At 42.2% G+C, this 16,253-nt stretch overlaps 2 protein-coding genes across 16 annotated transcripts; both read left to right on the top strand.

Annotated features, from left to right (window-relative positions):
• Window positions 1–225: 225 nt before the first annotated feature.
• On the top strand, window positions 226–13,658 carry LOC120656854 (protein PHOTOPERIOD-INDEPENDENT EARLY FLOWERING 1-like). 14 transcript variants are annotated; one of them, XR_005668016.1, is made up of 22 exons: window positions 268–653; window positions 2,126–2,244; window positions 2,496–2,576; window positions 2,698–2,805; window positions 2,891–2,971; window positions 3,077–3,165; window positions 3,266–3,405; window positions 3,486–3,535; window positions 3,738–3,873; window positions 3,983–4,051; window positions 4,156–4,310; window positions 4,425–4,463; window positions 5,213–5,254; window positions 5,437–5,505; window positions 6,510–6,569; window positions 6,646–9,796; window positions 9,966–10,030; window positions 10,113–10,183; window positions 10,413–11,127; window positions 11,614–12,098; window positions 12,272–12,907; window positions 13,026–13,658. XR_005668016.1 is itself a non-coding variant. In XM_039935048.1 (21 exons), the coding sequence occupies exons 2-21, from the start codon at window positions 2,185–2,187 to the stop codon at window positions 12,690–12,692; spliced, it is 6,087 nt and encodes a 2,028-aa protein (XP_039790982.1). In that variant the 5' UTR covers window positions 226–653; window positions 2,126–2,184; the 3' UTR covers window positions 12,693–13,651. The 14 variants fall into 14 exon arrangements, 5 of the variants coding, with proteins under 5 accessions (XP_039790982.1, XP_039790983.1, XP_039790981.1 ...); XR_005668010.1 differs by having other exon boundaries at window positions 3,968–4,051; window positions 12,272–12,922; XR_005668011.1 differs by having other exon boundaries at window positions 2,103–2,244; window positions 3,968–4,051; window positions 12,272–12,922.
• A 358-nt stretch (window positions 13,659–14,016) lies between these two features.
• LOC120656856 lies at window positions 14,017–15,668 on the top strand. Of its 2 annotated transcripts, none has more exons than XM_039935052.1 (2): window positions 14,017–14,289; window positions 14,414–15,668. In XM_039935052.1, exons 1-2 carry the CDS (start codon window positions 14,116–14,118, stop codon window positions 14,771–14,773), a joined length of 534 nt encoding a protein of 177 aa, XP_039790986.1. In that variant the 5' UTR covers window positions 14,017–14,115; the 3' UTR covers window positions 14,774–15,668. The 2 variants fall into 2 exon arrangements, with proteins under 2 accessions (XP_039790986.1, XP_039790985.1); XM_039935051.1 differs by having other exon boundaries at window positions 14,411–15,668.
• The last annotated feature ends 585 nt before the right edge of the window (window positions 15,669–16,253 follow it).

Genomic DNA, 16,253 nt, shown 5'->3' with positions numbered 1-16,253 from the left:
TTAATACTCTATGTATGTATCTGAATATTCGATGCGATGGATGCTATTGGAAATTTTTTGAAAACTTATGTATGTCTTTTAAGTTATTACCCACGTATAGACCTTGAAGCCAGCCTGCACGCGCAGTCTGTGAAGCGTGGTGCCTGTTTTTCACGATGGGACATTAAGCTTCACTTGCATACTGCCCACGTAATACCCGGCCCATCCGCCCAGGTCCACAGCCCAATCTCCCATCCTCCCGATGCGTCCTCCGACTCTGCCCCCCGACGGCCGTCCGCCCGTCGCGTCGCTTCGATGCTCCTCCCCTCGCAGTCGCGACTCGCCTCTCCTCCTCCCCGTTCCCCATTCATCCTAAAGGCCTAAACCCTAGCCTCGCTGCTCCTGCGCTCCGGACGCTGGTGCGTCCCCTCCTTCGCCGGACGCCGGCACCGGTGCAAGGACCCGGCGCCACCAGCGCATCCCGTCCAGGGCTGCACGCCCACCTGCGCCCTGTGGGCTGTGCGCCCCCAACGCGAGTTCGACGCCGACCACCGCCAGGTCGACGCCGTCTGCGCGCCACCACGGGTTGCAGCGCCGCCGGACGGCGCCCTCCAGTGCGGCAGCGCGTGCTGCTCCGGTCTCGCGGCTCCCAGATCCCGCCGCGGCACCCGCAGGTTGGTACTTTGACTGTGGCATAGTTTAATTTCAACCTAGCTGGACTCTTATACTTGCATGCTCGCGCCATTTCTGAGGCCGCCGCCGCTGGACGCCACTGTCGTAGCGTGGGATCCGATCCATATTGTGTTGGATGCTTCTTGTTTGTTACTAGGACTCCTAGCTTCCTTGGATGGATTGCTCGTTTTGTTATGCAGAATTTCTTTACCTTTATTGCGGCGGTCCTTGAATCCAAATTTTATATGTTTTTCTCTCCAATCCATCCACAGTGTGTGTAGGTGATTTGGTTTATTTTCCGAGCTTGAGGCTTTAAGAGAACCTCCACGCCTAGACAGCCACTAGCTGTAGGCCGTGGCTTCTGCCAGCAGTTATTTGTTGGCACTGCTCTGTCTGGGGGCTTTAGCCATTTTCAGTGGAGTTTGTGTTGTTAGTGTTTAGGGACTTGCGGTGTTTGGGTTTCGAGGTTCCATTGCATGTAGTTGTATGATATGAGGCAATGCCGTATGGATTGGTTGTTTGAACAATGCCAATGTGGCTATCCTGCATGATCGTAGGGCTAACATGATGTCAGTACCTTATACTTCTGTCACTTGTTTTGGAAATTTATCATATCTGAGAGGCCCTGAAGTCTAAATGGTGCTGTCTCTTTTATATGTATCATTGGTATATTAATTGATTTCATCAAAGTCGTCAACGCCCTGTATTAGCTCAATGCCATGATTCACTAGCTCAGTTAGTGGCAGGAGATGGGGATATTGTGTCATGGCTTTGTCAGTTGGCATGGAGTGTTAGTTCTGTAACCAAGCTTTGAAATAGTATTTATCTGCAACTTTACGGATTACTTGATTATATAGCTATGGAATGGATTTAGTGCTACTTGGAACTAGAGGAAATGTTACTCTGCTACGTAGCTGTGGGTTTTCTTTTAGCTGTTTCCATGATTGAAATACGAAAAACAGGCGTCACAAGCATGTGTCTGACCACGAGTTTAAGGTTGATGTCGGATGAGTTGTTCTTTCACCTTTCAGTGTATAGATCCACCCCCTCCATTTTCTTATTATTCTAGCTGTTGACTGTAATCTTGGTCTTATTTAGTGAATCAGAATGCCAAATAGCTACAGAATGTAGTTAATCTAGGAACTAATCCTAAAAGTGTGGTATGAAGAGCTTTGATGTTCATGTGAATTCCTGTATGTTAGCTGTTCTTGAAAAAATCATCACAAAGGATCAAATCGGGAGTGCGAAAAGTCACCTTTTTTTGTCATGCTTTTAATATTAAGACCTATTGGTGTTTCAGAAATATGCACCACTATTGTTGGAGACCTGCTTTCTCTGCAGCAATACAAAAATCATCATACTGCATCATCTGCATTTCTCCACATTTGCAGCATTTTTCTTGTTACTACAAATCACTAGAGTTTCACAGGTACGAACTAATTCAGTGACAGTTACTGTACTGTTGGTGTGCCAGTCCCAGTTTGCCGCACATGCCCTAAGATATGAGATAGTCTTGTGAAAGAGATTGGAAAGATGGCATCAAAAGGTCCCCGGTCAAAGCTGGACCATGAGACAAGAGCTAGGCGTCAGAAGGTTAGTTCGCAGAATTGATAGTTCATGAATTTATGCGTGTCATCTCTCTTCATCTCCTGCACATGTTTACTTGGCTTATTATACTTAAACCTTTATATTGCCATTTTTTATGGTGTTTGGTGTCATGCCCCTAAAGGGGAAAGTGTTGTTCTTTGTACATTTTCTGTTATTGTTTAATGTCAGTAAATTCTATACTCAGTTTACCTTTTGATTTTGATTACATTACTGGAACTGTGATCTCATTGGTACAGGCTCTTGAACCCCCAAGGGAGCCTCGACGGCCAAAAGTTCACTGGGACCATGTCCTTGCTGAGATGGTGTGGTTGGCAAAGGTTGCTTGCTATCATTTTATGTTTCAAATTGCAATCCTTCTACCTCATTGAGTAAAAGCGCTTTGGTTGAAATTGTAATTACAATTTTTTGGAGGCATGCTTAATTTTTTTCATGGTGCAGGAGTTTGATTCTGAAAGAAAATGGAAGTTTTCTATGGCAAAAAAGATTGCTCAAAGAGCCAACAAGAGCATAGTTGACCAAGCAACAAAGGGGGAGCGAAAACAGAAGGTTTGGCTCATCTGTGTTATATATCTAATCTTTGAAATATTAGCTATATTTATTTTCTCAGTTTGATGATTTTTTTTTCTTACAGGAGGAGGAACATAGAATGAGAAAAGTCGCCGCTAATATTTCTAAGGATGTGAAGAAGTTCTGGATCAAAATAGAAAAGCTGGCAAGTTCATTTATTCTTTTTAACATCATTGATTACTGTAAAACATGCATTAGGATATTCCTTTTTCGAAGAAATTTAGCTATATTGTTTTGGTTTGAGGAGCAGGTTGTCTATAAGCATCAACTGGAGCTTGAGGAGAGGAAGAAAAAGGCCCTTGATAAACAGCTTGATTTCCTTTTAGGTCAAACTGAAAGGTATGTCAGTTCACTTTTGTTCATTTGCATGTAGCAGTTTAATTTAGTTCCTATCTGTATATTAATTTCCTGTCCTGTTCCTTGGTACAATTTTCACCAGGTATTCGACAATGTTGGCTGAGAACCTTGTGGACATGCCCTATCCCCAGAAACTGGAAAACGGAACTTTGCAGACAAATCAATCATCTCATCCTGAAGTAGGAGAAGAGAATGTAAATGCAGCAATAACTGATGATCCTGGTTTGTAGCTTAATGATGTACTTTGCACCTCAAAGATCTTTTTTTCCCTTCTTCTTGGTTTAAACGGTTTCTGTTTGCAGATATTATAGAAGTGGACGATGATTATGAGAGCTCCTTGGATGAAGAGCCTGTAAGCCATTTCAGTTACCTGGTTCAGTTTTTTCTTGTATTGAAAGTATAATTGTAGGGAATACTATGTATCAAGGCATGTTATTATATTCTGCTAGTGTGAGAATTCACTATATTGAATAGATTTTAACATTCTGTTAGGTGAATGTACAAGAATGATTTTGCTGCATATGAATCACACTTTTTATGTGTGAATGCTGCAGGAAGATGATGAGCACACAATTGATGAGGATGAAGCTCAGATCACTGAAGCTGAGCGCAATGAAGAATTAGCTGCTTTACAGGCAGAAGTAGACCTACCACTGGATGTTATTCTCAAGATGTATACAGAAACCAAAGGTGATCTCCAACAACAGTTCTCTTTTACCCACTTCCATACATAGAAGGGAACAATTCTACGCACTACTTGACATCCAATTGATAATTTGATCAGTCAAATATTTCTCAGTTAGCAGGGAAAGCAGTCCGGACAGCAAAGACACGTTAAGTAACTTAGGCTCGAAGAATTTGATTGTAGGTGAGATAGTGTACAGACCCTCATGGCATTAGTAAGACGATTTACTTAGACTCCTGGATCACATTTCTTTTGATTGATGCAGGTTTTTTTATTTGCCTTTTCAGATTATTTGAACCAGGCTAATGGCCATGATCATGAAGAATCATGTGACGATGGCAACTCATCAAGTGACGGTGGCAACTCTTCAGGTGACGATGGCAATTCTTCCGAGGAAGAAGATGACGACCAATCTTATGCTCAGTTTGTTAAGAAGAATCATGTACACTTCTGCATCTTATTTGTGCCCGTGTTGGGTTTATTCTTTATTCAATTTTTTGGATCCTGGACATAAAATTTTCTCAAACTATACCACCTTACTTTCTTAACTTTTCAGGGAAAAAGTAATGGCAATATCTCTTCTATTGATGAGCAGGCATGTTCTGATCATCTATATCGTTGTTTATAGTTTCTTTCTCGTTCATCTTAATGTTATATATTTTCTTCCCAATCACTGCCTGACGTTGAGCTCCCTGTTAATAATTCTTATGTGTGGTAAATGGTAGTAACTAGTAAGTGGTCTTTTGGAATCAGTTGCCTAAGTGGTATGAAACTGAGTTTTAACAGTAGCTATGCATGGACTACCCAAGTATCTGCCCAACTTAGCTTCTTATCGAAGAGTGGAAAAAAGTACCCCTATTTCATTTAGATATTGAATCAAGAAAACAGTGCCCCTATTTCATGATATCTCCAGCTACTCAACCTCTACTGACAGCTTTTAAAAACTATGTGGAAGAGTGGAAAAAGATTGCAATAACTTGTACATTCTTGATTACTGAATGTGCATATTTAAGCTACAATTCCTAGTAAATATAGATATAACAATGCACGTACCACTCATACATTGTGGCATGGAGGAGTAATGGGAAATATTAAGAAGGTCGCAAGATTTTCAAACAAATTATTTCGGCAATGTCGATGTTGACTGATTTGCTCAACTATTTTCCACTAACTGTACCTGGGTGTCTGGCATCAGCTTTGGCTTCATCATGGGTAGTAAAGCTAGATCAAATGGTCTGTTTTTTAGGTGAACTAGATGAACGTTGGCCAAAAGCAATGTTTTTGTTTTTCCTATTTGTGGACTGTATGGTTGTGTGGTTAATATAACTGAGATTCTTTTTTCAGGAGGATGAAGACTATGTTGCTTCTGATGAAGATGAAGGAAAGGTAGCATATCCATAGTGATCTTGTTTTCTCATCTCTTTCTTGTTCCCTCTAATAGTTTTGCCATTACATCATATGACCTGGATGTGAGTTTATATTTGAAAATCAGGAAAACGTAGTTCATCCGTTAGTAGAGTTGTCGTGTTTGTCTCATGGTTCATAATATTTGGTCGTCTCTTTGACAGGATGATGAAGCAACTTTGTCTGAGGAGGAGGAGCTGGCAAAGAAAGAAGTTTCTGATCATCTGGACGAGGTGATTTCAGCCATCAATATGAAATATCATTGAATTGTTTGCATTGCCATGCATAGTTCCTTTTTTATTGCAACAAGCGTAAACTTGGCAGCACACTAGTTCCTGGAGATTCATTCGTCAGCATTGTTATCATATGCAATTATGCAAGGCTATCTATTTCCATATTCCAGAAGTTTGCATGTTTAATTTTGGAACTGAACTGTAAATCTGTAGTGCTGTGTATATCAACTATCAAGATATGAAATTAGTGAAAATTTCCGTTTGGGCACCTTGGTCAATGGTCCTACAAGTTTTGTTTCATGTTGGATTAATATGTACAAAGATTCCTTCCATTAGATGAATGCCACTTACAAGTGCACAGTTTTGAGAAGGAATCTGACTCATACTTTAGATGCGACCGTATATATATTAGAGATGCATCCATTTGTGGACTTTTTAGGAAAATGCCCTTAGATTCTTGCAGCCATTAGGGACTCTGAGTAATGCTACTGGCCTTCTATAACTTTTGTCAGAATCTTTGCACTCCCTCTCTCTCTCTCTCTCTCACGCACACAAACACACACGCACATGCATGTACGGGACGGAGGGAGGGAGAGACACAGTGAACTGGCATTTAACATTAAACCTTAATTCTAGGGTGTGCGATTCGACTGGTGAACAGAAACTAGCCAATTTAATGGGAGAACGTAAACGTACAACTAACTGCTAAGTATGTAGTGTCTATATTTAAATTAGGAGGGTCACAATGTATTATATTTTCAAAAGAACAGTGCCTAAAGGTCAAAATGTAGTTTATGCAGAAGGGCCTGATGGCCAACATTGCTCCATCCAAAATTTTATGTAGCCAAGTCCTTTTTGTGATTAAGAGTTTTGGAGGTTGCAATTGGATTAGGGCCATTTTATGGTCATTAGTTACTTATAAGCTCCTAATTAGCTTCACAATGACAGAGGTCCCGCTAGGGTTCTGCTAACTATGGTTTGGTGGCCATCTTTCCTTTATGCAGATTAAGTTATTGCAAAAGGAGAGTGAGATACCACTAGAAGAACTTGTGATGTACCGGAAGGTATACTTCAATTTTCTCACTTGCTTTCTTGACAATTCACCATTATCCATTTGTAATACCTTTTTTTTATATTTAGGATGGCTATACAGATCATGAAACAACGGAGTTGGAGAACTCACCCTGTCTTGTTGAAGAGACTAATACTGATATGTCTTTGGATGACCAATCTGCAAACATTTTAGAAGTGAACAGCGATACATTTGTGGATCACCTATCCATGGATGTGCTGAAAACTGAACATAATGTGAGTGCTAATTCTCTGCAATCAGAAATAGCACCAGAGCCTTGTGCCCAACAAAATTTTGTGGAAGAGAATAATCTCACTGATGTTAACACGGTTAATGGAGATAAAAGTGATGATGTAATTGCTGACGCTGCAGCTGCTGCCAGATCAGCACAACCAACTGGTAACACCTTTATGACAACAAAAGTGCGCACGAAATTCCCATTTCTGCTTAAGCATTCACTTCGAGAATACCAGCATATAGGGTTGGATTGGTTGGTTGCTATGTATGAGAAGAGGCTTAATGGAATTCTAGCAGATGAAATGGGTTTAGGCAAGACAATCATGACTATCTCCTTGCTTGCACACCTTGCGTGTGAGAAGGGGATATGGGGTCCTCATCTTATTGTTGTACCGACTAGTGTTATGCTGAATTGGGAGACAGAATTTCTGAAGTGGTGTCCTGCTTTTAAAATATTGACTTACTTTGGAAGTGCAAAGGAGAGAAAGCAAAAGCGTCAGGGCTGGATGAAACCAAATTACTTCCATGTTTGCATCACAACATACAGGCTTGTCATCCAGGACTCTAAAGTGTTTAAGCGAAAGAAGTGGAAATATCTTATTCTTGATGAGGCTCATCTGATAAAGAACTGGAAATCACAGCGATGGCAGACTTTACTTAATTTTAATTCGAAGCGGCGCATTCTTTTGACTGGAACGCCGTTGCAAAATGACCTTATGGAACTTTGGTCCCTGATGCATTTTCTGATGCCTCATGTATTTCAGTCTCATCAGGAGTTCAAGGATTGGTTCTGCAATCCAATTTCAGGAATGGTGGAGGGCCAAGATAAAGTAAATAAAGAAGTTATAGATCGATTGCACAATGTCCTTCGTCCATTTATACTGCGGCGACTGAAAAGAGATGTTGAGAAACAGTTACCTAAGAAGCACGAGCATGTCATATACTGCCGACTTTCAAGAAGGCAAAGGAACTTGTATGAAGATTTTATTGCTAGCTCAGAGACACAAGCAACACTAGCAAGTGGGAATTATTTTGGCATGATAAGTATCATTATGCAACTTAGAAAGGTCTGTAACCATCCAGATCTTTTTGAAGGTCGCCCAATAATAAGCTCATTTGACATGGCTGGGATTAACATGCATCTGAGCTATTCAGTATGCATGCTCCTTGATAAGACTCCATTTTCTCAGGTTGACCTATCTGAAATGAATTTTCTGTTTACTCAAAATGAATTTAGCATGAGTTCCTGGGAAGCTGACGAGGTGGCTGCTGCTTTTCCTCCGGGTAGTACCTCCAGGGACTCTGATTTGAATGTTTCTTGCTTTAATAAGGATCATCAGGGAGGCAATGTAACAAATATTTTTGAAGATATTCAGAAAGCCCTACGGGAGGAGAGAATAAAGGAATCTAGAGAAAGGGCAGCTTCCATTGCATGGTGGAATAGGGTACGGTGTCAAAAGAGGCCTGTCTATGGCACAAACATGAGAGAAGTTTTGGCTGTAAGGCATCCTGTATCTGATATTCTCGAGAAGAGGAACAACCCTTTGTGCCACATGGATTATTCATCGAGCCTTGCAGATCTTATTCTTCCATCTGTGGGACGCTTTCAGAAAATGCTTGATATTGTTGAATCATTTACATTTGCAATTCCTGCTGCTCGAGCTCCTCCCCCTGTTTGCTGGTGCAGCAAAGGAAAGTCTCCTGTTTTTATTGATCCGGCATACAGAGAAAAATGCATGAATGAGTTTTCCCCCATTCTGTCTCCTATAAGGTCCGCTATTGTTCGTCGTCAGGTTTACTTTCCTGATAGGCGTTTGATCCAGTTTGATTGTGGCAAGTTGCAGGAACTTGCTATTCTGCTGAGGCGTTTGAAGTCAGAAGGGCACAGGGCCTTGATATTTACTCAGATGACTAAGATGCTTGATGTCCTGGAAGAGTTCATAAATTTATATGGATATACATATTTACGTTTAGATGGTTCTACACCGCCAGAAGAGAGGCAGACCCTGATGCAGAGGTTCAACACAAATCCAAAGTTTTTCCTTTTCATTCTATCTACTCGTAGTGGTGGTGTGGGAATCAACCTAGTAGGTGCAGACACTGTCATATTCTATGACAGTGACTGGAACCCTGCAATGGACCAACAGGCACAGGACAGATGTCACAGGATTGGTCAGACTCGTGAAGTTCACATATATAGACTCATTAGTGAAAGCAGTATAGAGGAGAACATTCTGAAGAAAGCGAATCAGAAACGAGCTCTTGATGATCTAGTGATACAGCGAGGCAGCTACAATACAGAGTTCTTCAAGAAGCTTGATCCTATGGAGTTTTTTTCCGGGCACACATCTCTTCCTGTGGAAGACCAGCAGAAGGACTGCTCTGTAGGTGCTGGATCTTCAAATGATTTGGATGTGGCGTTGTCAAATGCAGATGTTGAAGCGGCTATTAGACAAGCAGAAGATGAAGCTGACTATATGGCTCTTAAGAAGCTGGAGCAGGAAGAAGCCGTGGACAATCAAGAGTTCAGTGAGGAGGTTGCTGGTAGACCAGAGGATGATGAATTGGTAAATGAGGAGGATGTAAAACCCGACGAACAAATTAACGAAGAACACAGATATAACTCTTCGGATGTGGAGAGGGAGAAGAATGTTGCTTTGCCCATCAATCAATTAAACAAAGAAAAGGCTCTTACATTGGCTGTTGGTGATGAAGATACAGATATGCTTGCTGATGTGAAACAGATGGCCGCCGCCGCAGCTGCTGCAGGACAAGCAAGTTCGTCCTTTGAAAACCAGCTCCGGCCAATTGATAGATATGCAATGCGCTTTATGGAACTCTGGGATCCAGTAATTGACAAAGCTGCTATAAATCATCAAGTAAATGTTGAGGAGGAAGAATGGGAGCTCGATCGTATTGAAAAACTCAAAGAGGATTTAGAAGCAGAAATCGATGAAGACCAGGAACCACTTTCTTATGAATGTAAGCAATTTTATGTCAATGTTAATGTCCTTTTTGCTACTTTGGAAGAGTTTGTTCAGTGTCACTTTTGCATTTTCTGCATTTTAGCTCAGCGAGTGTCCACATAGACATATGTCTATCTTTACTTTTTTTATTCTTTAGTATATTGTTAACATAATCTCAATTGCAGCATGGGATCTTGATTTTGCTACAACAGCCTATCGCCAACATGTTGAGGCTTTAACTCAAAAGCAGGTCGTTTAGACTTACTAACTTGTGTTCTTATGCGCCTCTCTTGAAACGTAATATCTGTTAGTCTGACTGGTGTAAATTGCAGTTGCTGGAAGAACAGGAAAGACAGGCTCGGGAAGCAGCAAAAGAATTGGAGGAGATAAATGATGATATGAGGTAGTGAATGGATTTTTTCTTTTGGACAATTCGAGTTAATGTATACACACTACTATACTTTTTTTTGGTTCTCGGTTGCATTTCACTTATGTGTCAATTTGCTGTATGAGCACGTTTTGTACCCACTTATTATTTGAAATGGATCTTTCTCTGGCTGTTGACTTTTTTTTCTTAGCTATAACTTCCCTTTGATACACTATTGACTATTCATTTTCACATCCTTCTGCAGCAATCACCGTAGAAAGTCAAAAAAGAACAAAAAGAAGACAGGCAAGTTCAAATCCTTGAAAAGAGGGCGTTTATCATCTGAGTCAGAGGTCATACTGGAGGAAACCTCTATAGATACAATGAGTATTGATGACAATGCACCCTCACCTGAGCTTATAAGTGATGACTCGCCACACCATTATTCTAACAAGCGTAAGAAGATTATGTCTGCTACTGAGGAACAAAACAGTAACAGCAGAAGTTTGAAGAAGTTCAAGAAAGCCATGAAATCAAGTTGTATCTCGGAAGCCTTGTCACCTAGGCTCTTGAGGGAAGAGCTTAATGATTCAGATCTAAAATCAGCATCTAGAACTAAGAGTGATGGCAGAATTTCCATCCCTTGCATGCCAGTAAAACGTGTTATTTTAATAAAGCCTGAGAGACTAAAAAAGAAGGGACTATGGTCTCGTGATTGTACTTCAGACTCATGGACATCTGAGGAAGATGCAGTTCTTTGTGGAACTGTACATGAGTATGGTCCGCTTTGGGAACTGGCAAGTGATTTTCTTCATTCCTTACCAGGTGGGGCTTTTTATAGGGGAAGATATCGTCATCCTGTGCATTGCTGTGAGAGATACCGAGAACTATTCTGCAAACATGCTATGTCAGCAACAGATAATTCTAACAGTGAAAAGGTTCCTTCTGGGACTGGAAAGGCTATACTGAGAGTATCTGAGGTGAGTTGATATCATGTCTTTGTAGATATTGAACTAACTTCTTCGTAATGTGCACATTTTGACAAGGATTAACTTTATTATATTTCTTAAAATAGTTCTGAGATCATGCAAGTGAATGCCCCAGACATAATTTGTATTATCCATAGAAACCCTCTTGAAGTAACTTTTCATGATATTTGGCTTCTAAATTGGCCAGTTTGTCTGAAAAAAAAAAGAAACATGACATACTAGTAAGCGTAACCGTTATGTGATAAGCACCAACAACTTTGTTATTCCTGGTGTTTGAATTGTCTATATGGCCAATTATCGTCCAGCATAGCTTGAATCCATGCAGGCAGAGCATGTGTACTTCTGTGCTCCTTGCTTAATCCAGGTCTTAGCCTGTTGAAGTGCATTTTTAGCAAGTTTCAGGCGCAGTCAACTGCTCACATAAAACTCAGTAGCTGTGTTGCAAATTGTTGATTTATTTGTCATGTCTTTTTTCAGGATCAAGCTCAGATGTTGGTAAATGTGACCAGTGAACTTCCTAACAGTGAATTGCTTCTCCAGAAACACTTCATGGCTGTGCTTTCGTCTGTCTGGAGATCAAAATGTTGGCGTGATCCCCGCCGTGTTACTAGTAATTACTCTAGTGCACTACATATGTTGAAAAATCATGGTGGATCAAGTAAGAACTGGCCCATGGTAAACTTTAGACCAAGCACCAATCTTGTAAGGACGGCCCTTGCAGATGCTCAGGCTCAATGCACACGAATGGCGATTCCGCCACCAATGAGAAATCAGGAATACCGCCAGAATTATTTAGAATTAGAGTTGGATTTCTTGACAGATCAACATCATTATGATGAGGACTTCCCATCTGTAGTGAATGTGTCCATACTAGAACCAGAGCCAATCAAACAGGCTGCGGAACCAGTGGAACAATCATTATTGTCTGGACTGTCTTGTAGACAAGCTGAGAACCGATTCAGGTTAGTGTTGTACAAGGCTGCATGCTTTGCTGTTGTAATGATGGTGACAAATACCATACTTATTTTCTATTTGAGATAAAAAAGTGATTATTTGACTTCTTGAATTTTTCTAATATTTAGTCCACCTTTGGTACCTGAACTAATGCTTTTGCAATTTACATTCTTGTTTGCAGGATAGCATCAGAAGCTTGCTACGAAGGTGAAGGTTCTCATTGGGCATCATCAGCTTTCCACATAAATGATACCACCCGGCACAAATCTGGTCCAAAGACCATAGGAAAGCACAAAGCAGCATCAGAATGTGGAAGACCTCCCAAATCCAAAATCCAGAAGATTACTGAATCACATCAGGAGGTGCCAATTGCCTCGAGTCATTTTCTCCGGATGCCTGGTCAATTATTGCCAGGTGCAGCTGACTTCAACATTAGCGAGTCCCTATCTGACTTTGGTATCAGTGATTCTGAATTCAACTACTCTGAGGATCTGTGGCAAGAGGTTGACTGCCTCGAGTTCCTCCCGGACCAGGATGATTCTGTTCTCCTTCCTGGTATTGAGGAGTTAGAGCCTCTTTCAGATTTCACAGACATCGGATGAACATAGATGAGCAAAGTTGTTCCTGATGGCATGCCCCTCCAAGAGGAGAGAAGATTGCCTCTGGCAGGAGCCCAAGGATATAGATCGAGTTGCTCAGCTGGGCACAGATGTGCTGCAAGCTTGATCATGGTTGGCAGGAGCAAAGCTGTTGGCTTGGTGAGGCCGCATTGATCCGACAAGCTTGGGGGATGGGTTTGCACTAATGGTGGCATTCGGTAATTTCCATACATGTATGTATATTGCTAGTCTAGAATCTTAGATGTAGAAATGTTTCCCTCATTTGGGTTTGAGGGCGACCTTGTAACTCGACCACATGGAAATTTTGTTGAGCAGGTACAGACAGAGAAGGGGAAAGAGGAGGCCCTCGGGATCACCCATTTGTTGCTGTTTCTCATGTTTTGATCATTCTCTATTCTATTCAGGGCTGGTTCCATCTCTATATCAGAAATTTATAATGTGTCAATGTAGCTGCAAAAGAATGATCGAGTCAATTGCCGCTTATGTGAGGAGGAATGCTGGCTCTTGGTCAGAACCAATGTAGCTACAGAAGAATGATTAGAGCTAATGTAGCTGCAAACAAATGAGCAATGCTTGGGATCAATATCATCATAAACTGGTCTTCCAGTTCGCATGAGGATTGCAGTTTCTGGTTTGATAGTGATTCTGAAGGTATTTTTTTTAATTCGAAGGGTGGTTCATTGGAGGTAAGAGGACCATAGTCCATAGGTATACATGCATATAAATTGCTGCAGTAGTAATGAAATGGTCTCATTGTGGACTTGTGGCCCTTCGCTTTCGCTGTAAGGTGACTAGTGATGAGGTGGCCTGGAGAACCGCAAGGTGCTGCTATAAGCCTGTAACTCTGCAACTTAATGTGCACTACTCCAATATTAATCTGGAGTTGCATCACTGTAAATAAACGCCGAGATGATTGAGGTCTACTACTGTTTTGCTCAAAACTGGTTCTGACTTCCGAGCTGTATTCAGTCTTAGCCTCTTAGGACTTGAAACTGTCCGTATGCTAACCTATTTGATCTATGCTGAGGATCGAGGAGGAACCTCTTGGTAAGCATTTTAGTTCCCGACTTTCTGCAGTAACTATGCATCAGCAACAGCAAACAAGTTCTGCAAAGCATAGTCTGTCGAATAAAAAAGAAAGAGCTCCAGTTAGAAATCAGAAATTTATTTATGCTAGTGTGATCAACGTCTTATCATACACTAATTTGTTGATTAATCGATGCTATTGCTGTTTGCTGCTGATATGTTCAGCAGCCGTAGCTATTTCTCTGATCGAAAAACAAAAGTGTGTCAATGCCGAGCAACGCGCCAAGTCTTGCCTGAATTCTGGATAACACGGCCTCCAGCAAAAACCTCCAGTCCTCCACTCTCCCGTTCGGCTGCCTCACCCCTCCCCAACGCTGCCATGGCCTCGCTCCACCCCGCGACGGCCACGCCGCCACCGCGGCACTCCCTCTCGGCCTCCCTTCGCGCGTCCTCGCTCTCGTGGTCCGCCTCCATCGCCGTCTCCCGCATCCCGCCGCCCCCTCGACTCGAACTCCCCGCGCCGGCACCGGCTCACGGGCCCGGCAGCCGCCAGGTTCGACACCGCCCCCCCCCCCCCCCCCCCCCTGGCGCGCACACCGCCGCACGTCGATTCGATTTCGTTAAGCCGCGATGATGTCCCGGCGCTGATCTAGCCCACCTCCGACCCCGCGCAGCAGAGCCTGGTGGTGCGCGCGGCGTGGACGCGGCGGTCGCGCGGGGAGGCGGAGCAGCGGCCGAACCGCAAGTCGTGGAAGCAGCGCACGGATATGTACATGCGCCCCTTCCTGCTCAACGTCTTCTTCTCCAAGCGCTTCGTGCACGCCAAGGTTATGCACAGGGGCACCAGCAAGGTCATCGCCGTCGCCACCACCAACGCCAAGGACCTCCGCCTCACGCTGCCGACCCTCGTCAACGACAACGCCTGCAGGACCATCGGGAGGCTCATCGCTGAGCGGTCCATGAAGAACGAGCGGATCGAGGGCAAGCTCGGGATCATAATCGACACGATTAAGGAGCATGGTATCATCTTCGTCTAGGCAAGTTTCAGGGTAGGAGCAGTGCTGTTGTGTGTTAGTTTTGATTCCTATTACATGGAAATTGTTTCCTTGTTGACTACTAAAAATATTTAACACGAAAGGTCTAGACCTCTGTCTCTCAGCCGCAACTGCCAAAACTTTTATCGCCACTCACCACTCAGTTTTTCTGAAGACAAAGTGATCCAGTGATTGATCCCATTTTGCTTAAAATTCTGAAGTAACCAACTACCCAAATTCATCATCTTGAGTACTTACAGGTGAGATAACAGTAAGTTTTATAATGTAATATTGGTTACTGATAGTGTTTCAGACTTCAGAAGATAAGTTTTGCTAGGAAGTTGGAGCTAGACACAAGTTATGACTCTGCAAGCTTTCCTTTTACTCCCTTGTTGTTCATTAGGTAACTGATGAATGTCCTCCAGGAGCTGTATTGTTCATGCTCTTCGAATAATAATTGAATGGTTCCACCAGATGTTGAGAGATTCATTGCACGGTAGTTATGTTCACCTGTTGTATAGCTGAACTCTTCTCCTTCACCTTGTTAATGGAAAATTACATCGGGAAGAAAGAGGTTGAATGGTACAATAAGAGAAATGAGATTATAACAACAGATTTGTTGAAAGCAATTGACAGTGCCTCACATTTCTAGCACTTAACTCATCTTTAATACCCTCCCGCTCAAGAAAGTGGAGGTAACATAGTTCTATATCTGTTCTTTTTTTAGTGAATCATCTAGATCTTTTGAGTTTTTTTTGTCTTTGTCATATCATTGTACTGTGTTGGAATGAGGCAAGTGATGTATCTATCATTAAAGTGCTTATTATCGTTTCTTCTCGATCATACTATGAATTATATTTTTTTCTGTATAACATACATTAATAGATCTAATTTGATACTCACATTTTTCAGAGGTTGTGAAACGATGCTTCTTGCCTAATGTTAGTATTATATTGTCATGCTTGCACTGCACAGAAACCATCCTGGTATGGAACCTTCCTGCATGGATGCACAAATGAATCTACTTAATTATTTTCCCTAAGCTCCATTCTGTTATTGAAAAATGTAGTATAGTGGGGTGAAAAATCAGTTATTGGTGACCTTGATTGGCTATACCTTTGGGTGTCCGAACAAGAAGTACGGCACGTTTCTGGCTGTTCATGTCGGCTTCCAAGGAACAATTGCTTATTGTCCGCATCTTAAGGCCATCAACCCCTCTTAGGCCCGCAGCAGCAAGAACCACTTTTTCATGCTATTCTAGGATGTTTTAACTGGAGAAAATGAGTTGATCTTGTTCTTGATCTTACATGCTGCTGCACTAGTAGTCAGTGTGAGCAAATCCCCCAGTGCCCTAGTTTCCAATCCCATGTCAATGACTGATGAAACCTGTTCCCTGCTAGCTCCGGCAGATTTCGCAGCCTCAGAACATGAGGCTGCCACCAGTGCTGCAGCTGATGTAATTGCTGCACGCATCTTCATATCA

This window comes from Panicum virgatum, chromosome 1N, assembly GCF_016808335.1.
Source record: "Panicum virgatum strain AP13 chromosome 1N, P.virgatum_v5, whole genome shotgun sequence".
Classification (NCBI taxonomy): domain Eukaryota; kingdom Viridiplantae; phylum Streptophyta; class Magnoliopsida; order Poales; family Poaceae; genus Panicum; species Panicum virgatum.
Note: the sequence above shows the minus strand (reverse complement) of the source record. Positions and strands in the feature narration are given on the sequence as shown.

What these genes read in the sequence shown, in the direction of transcription:
- LOC120656854 (XM_039935046.1), top strand. Translation starts at nt 2,185, where the DNA reads ATGGCATCAAAAGGTCCCCGGTCAAAGCTGGACCATGAGACAAGAGCT. An exon ending in AACTTGTGATGTACCGGAAG is followed by an intron (nt 6,570 to 6,645) that starts GTATACTTCAAT and finishes TTTTATATTTAG; the next exon opens with GATGGCTATACAGATCATGA. An exon ending in AGGCTTTAACTCAAAAGCAG is followed by an intron (nt 10,031 to 10,112) that starts GTCGTTTAGACT and finishes TGTAAATTGCAG; the next exon opens with TTGCTGGAAGAACAGGAAAG.
- LOC120656856 (XM_039935051.1), top strand. Translation starts at nt 14,116, where the DNA reads ATGGCCTCGCTCCACCCCGCGACGGCCACGCCGCCACCGCGGCACTCC. An exon ending in ACGGGCCCGGCAGCCGCCAG is followed by an intron (nt 14,290 to 14,410) that starts GTTCGACACCGC and finishes GACCCCGCGCAG; the next exon opens with CAGAGCCTGGTGGTGCGCGC.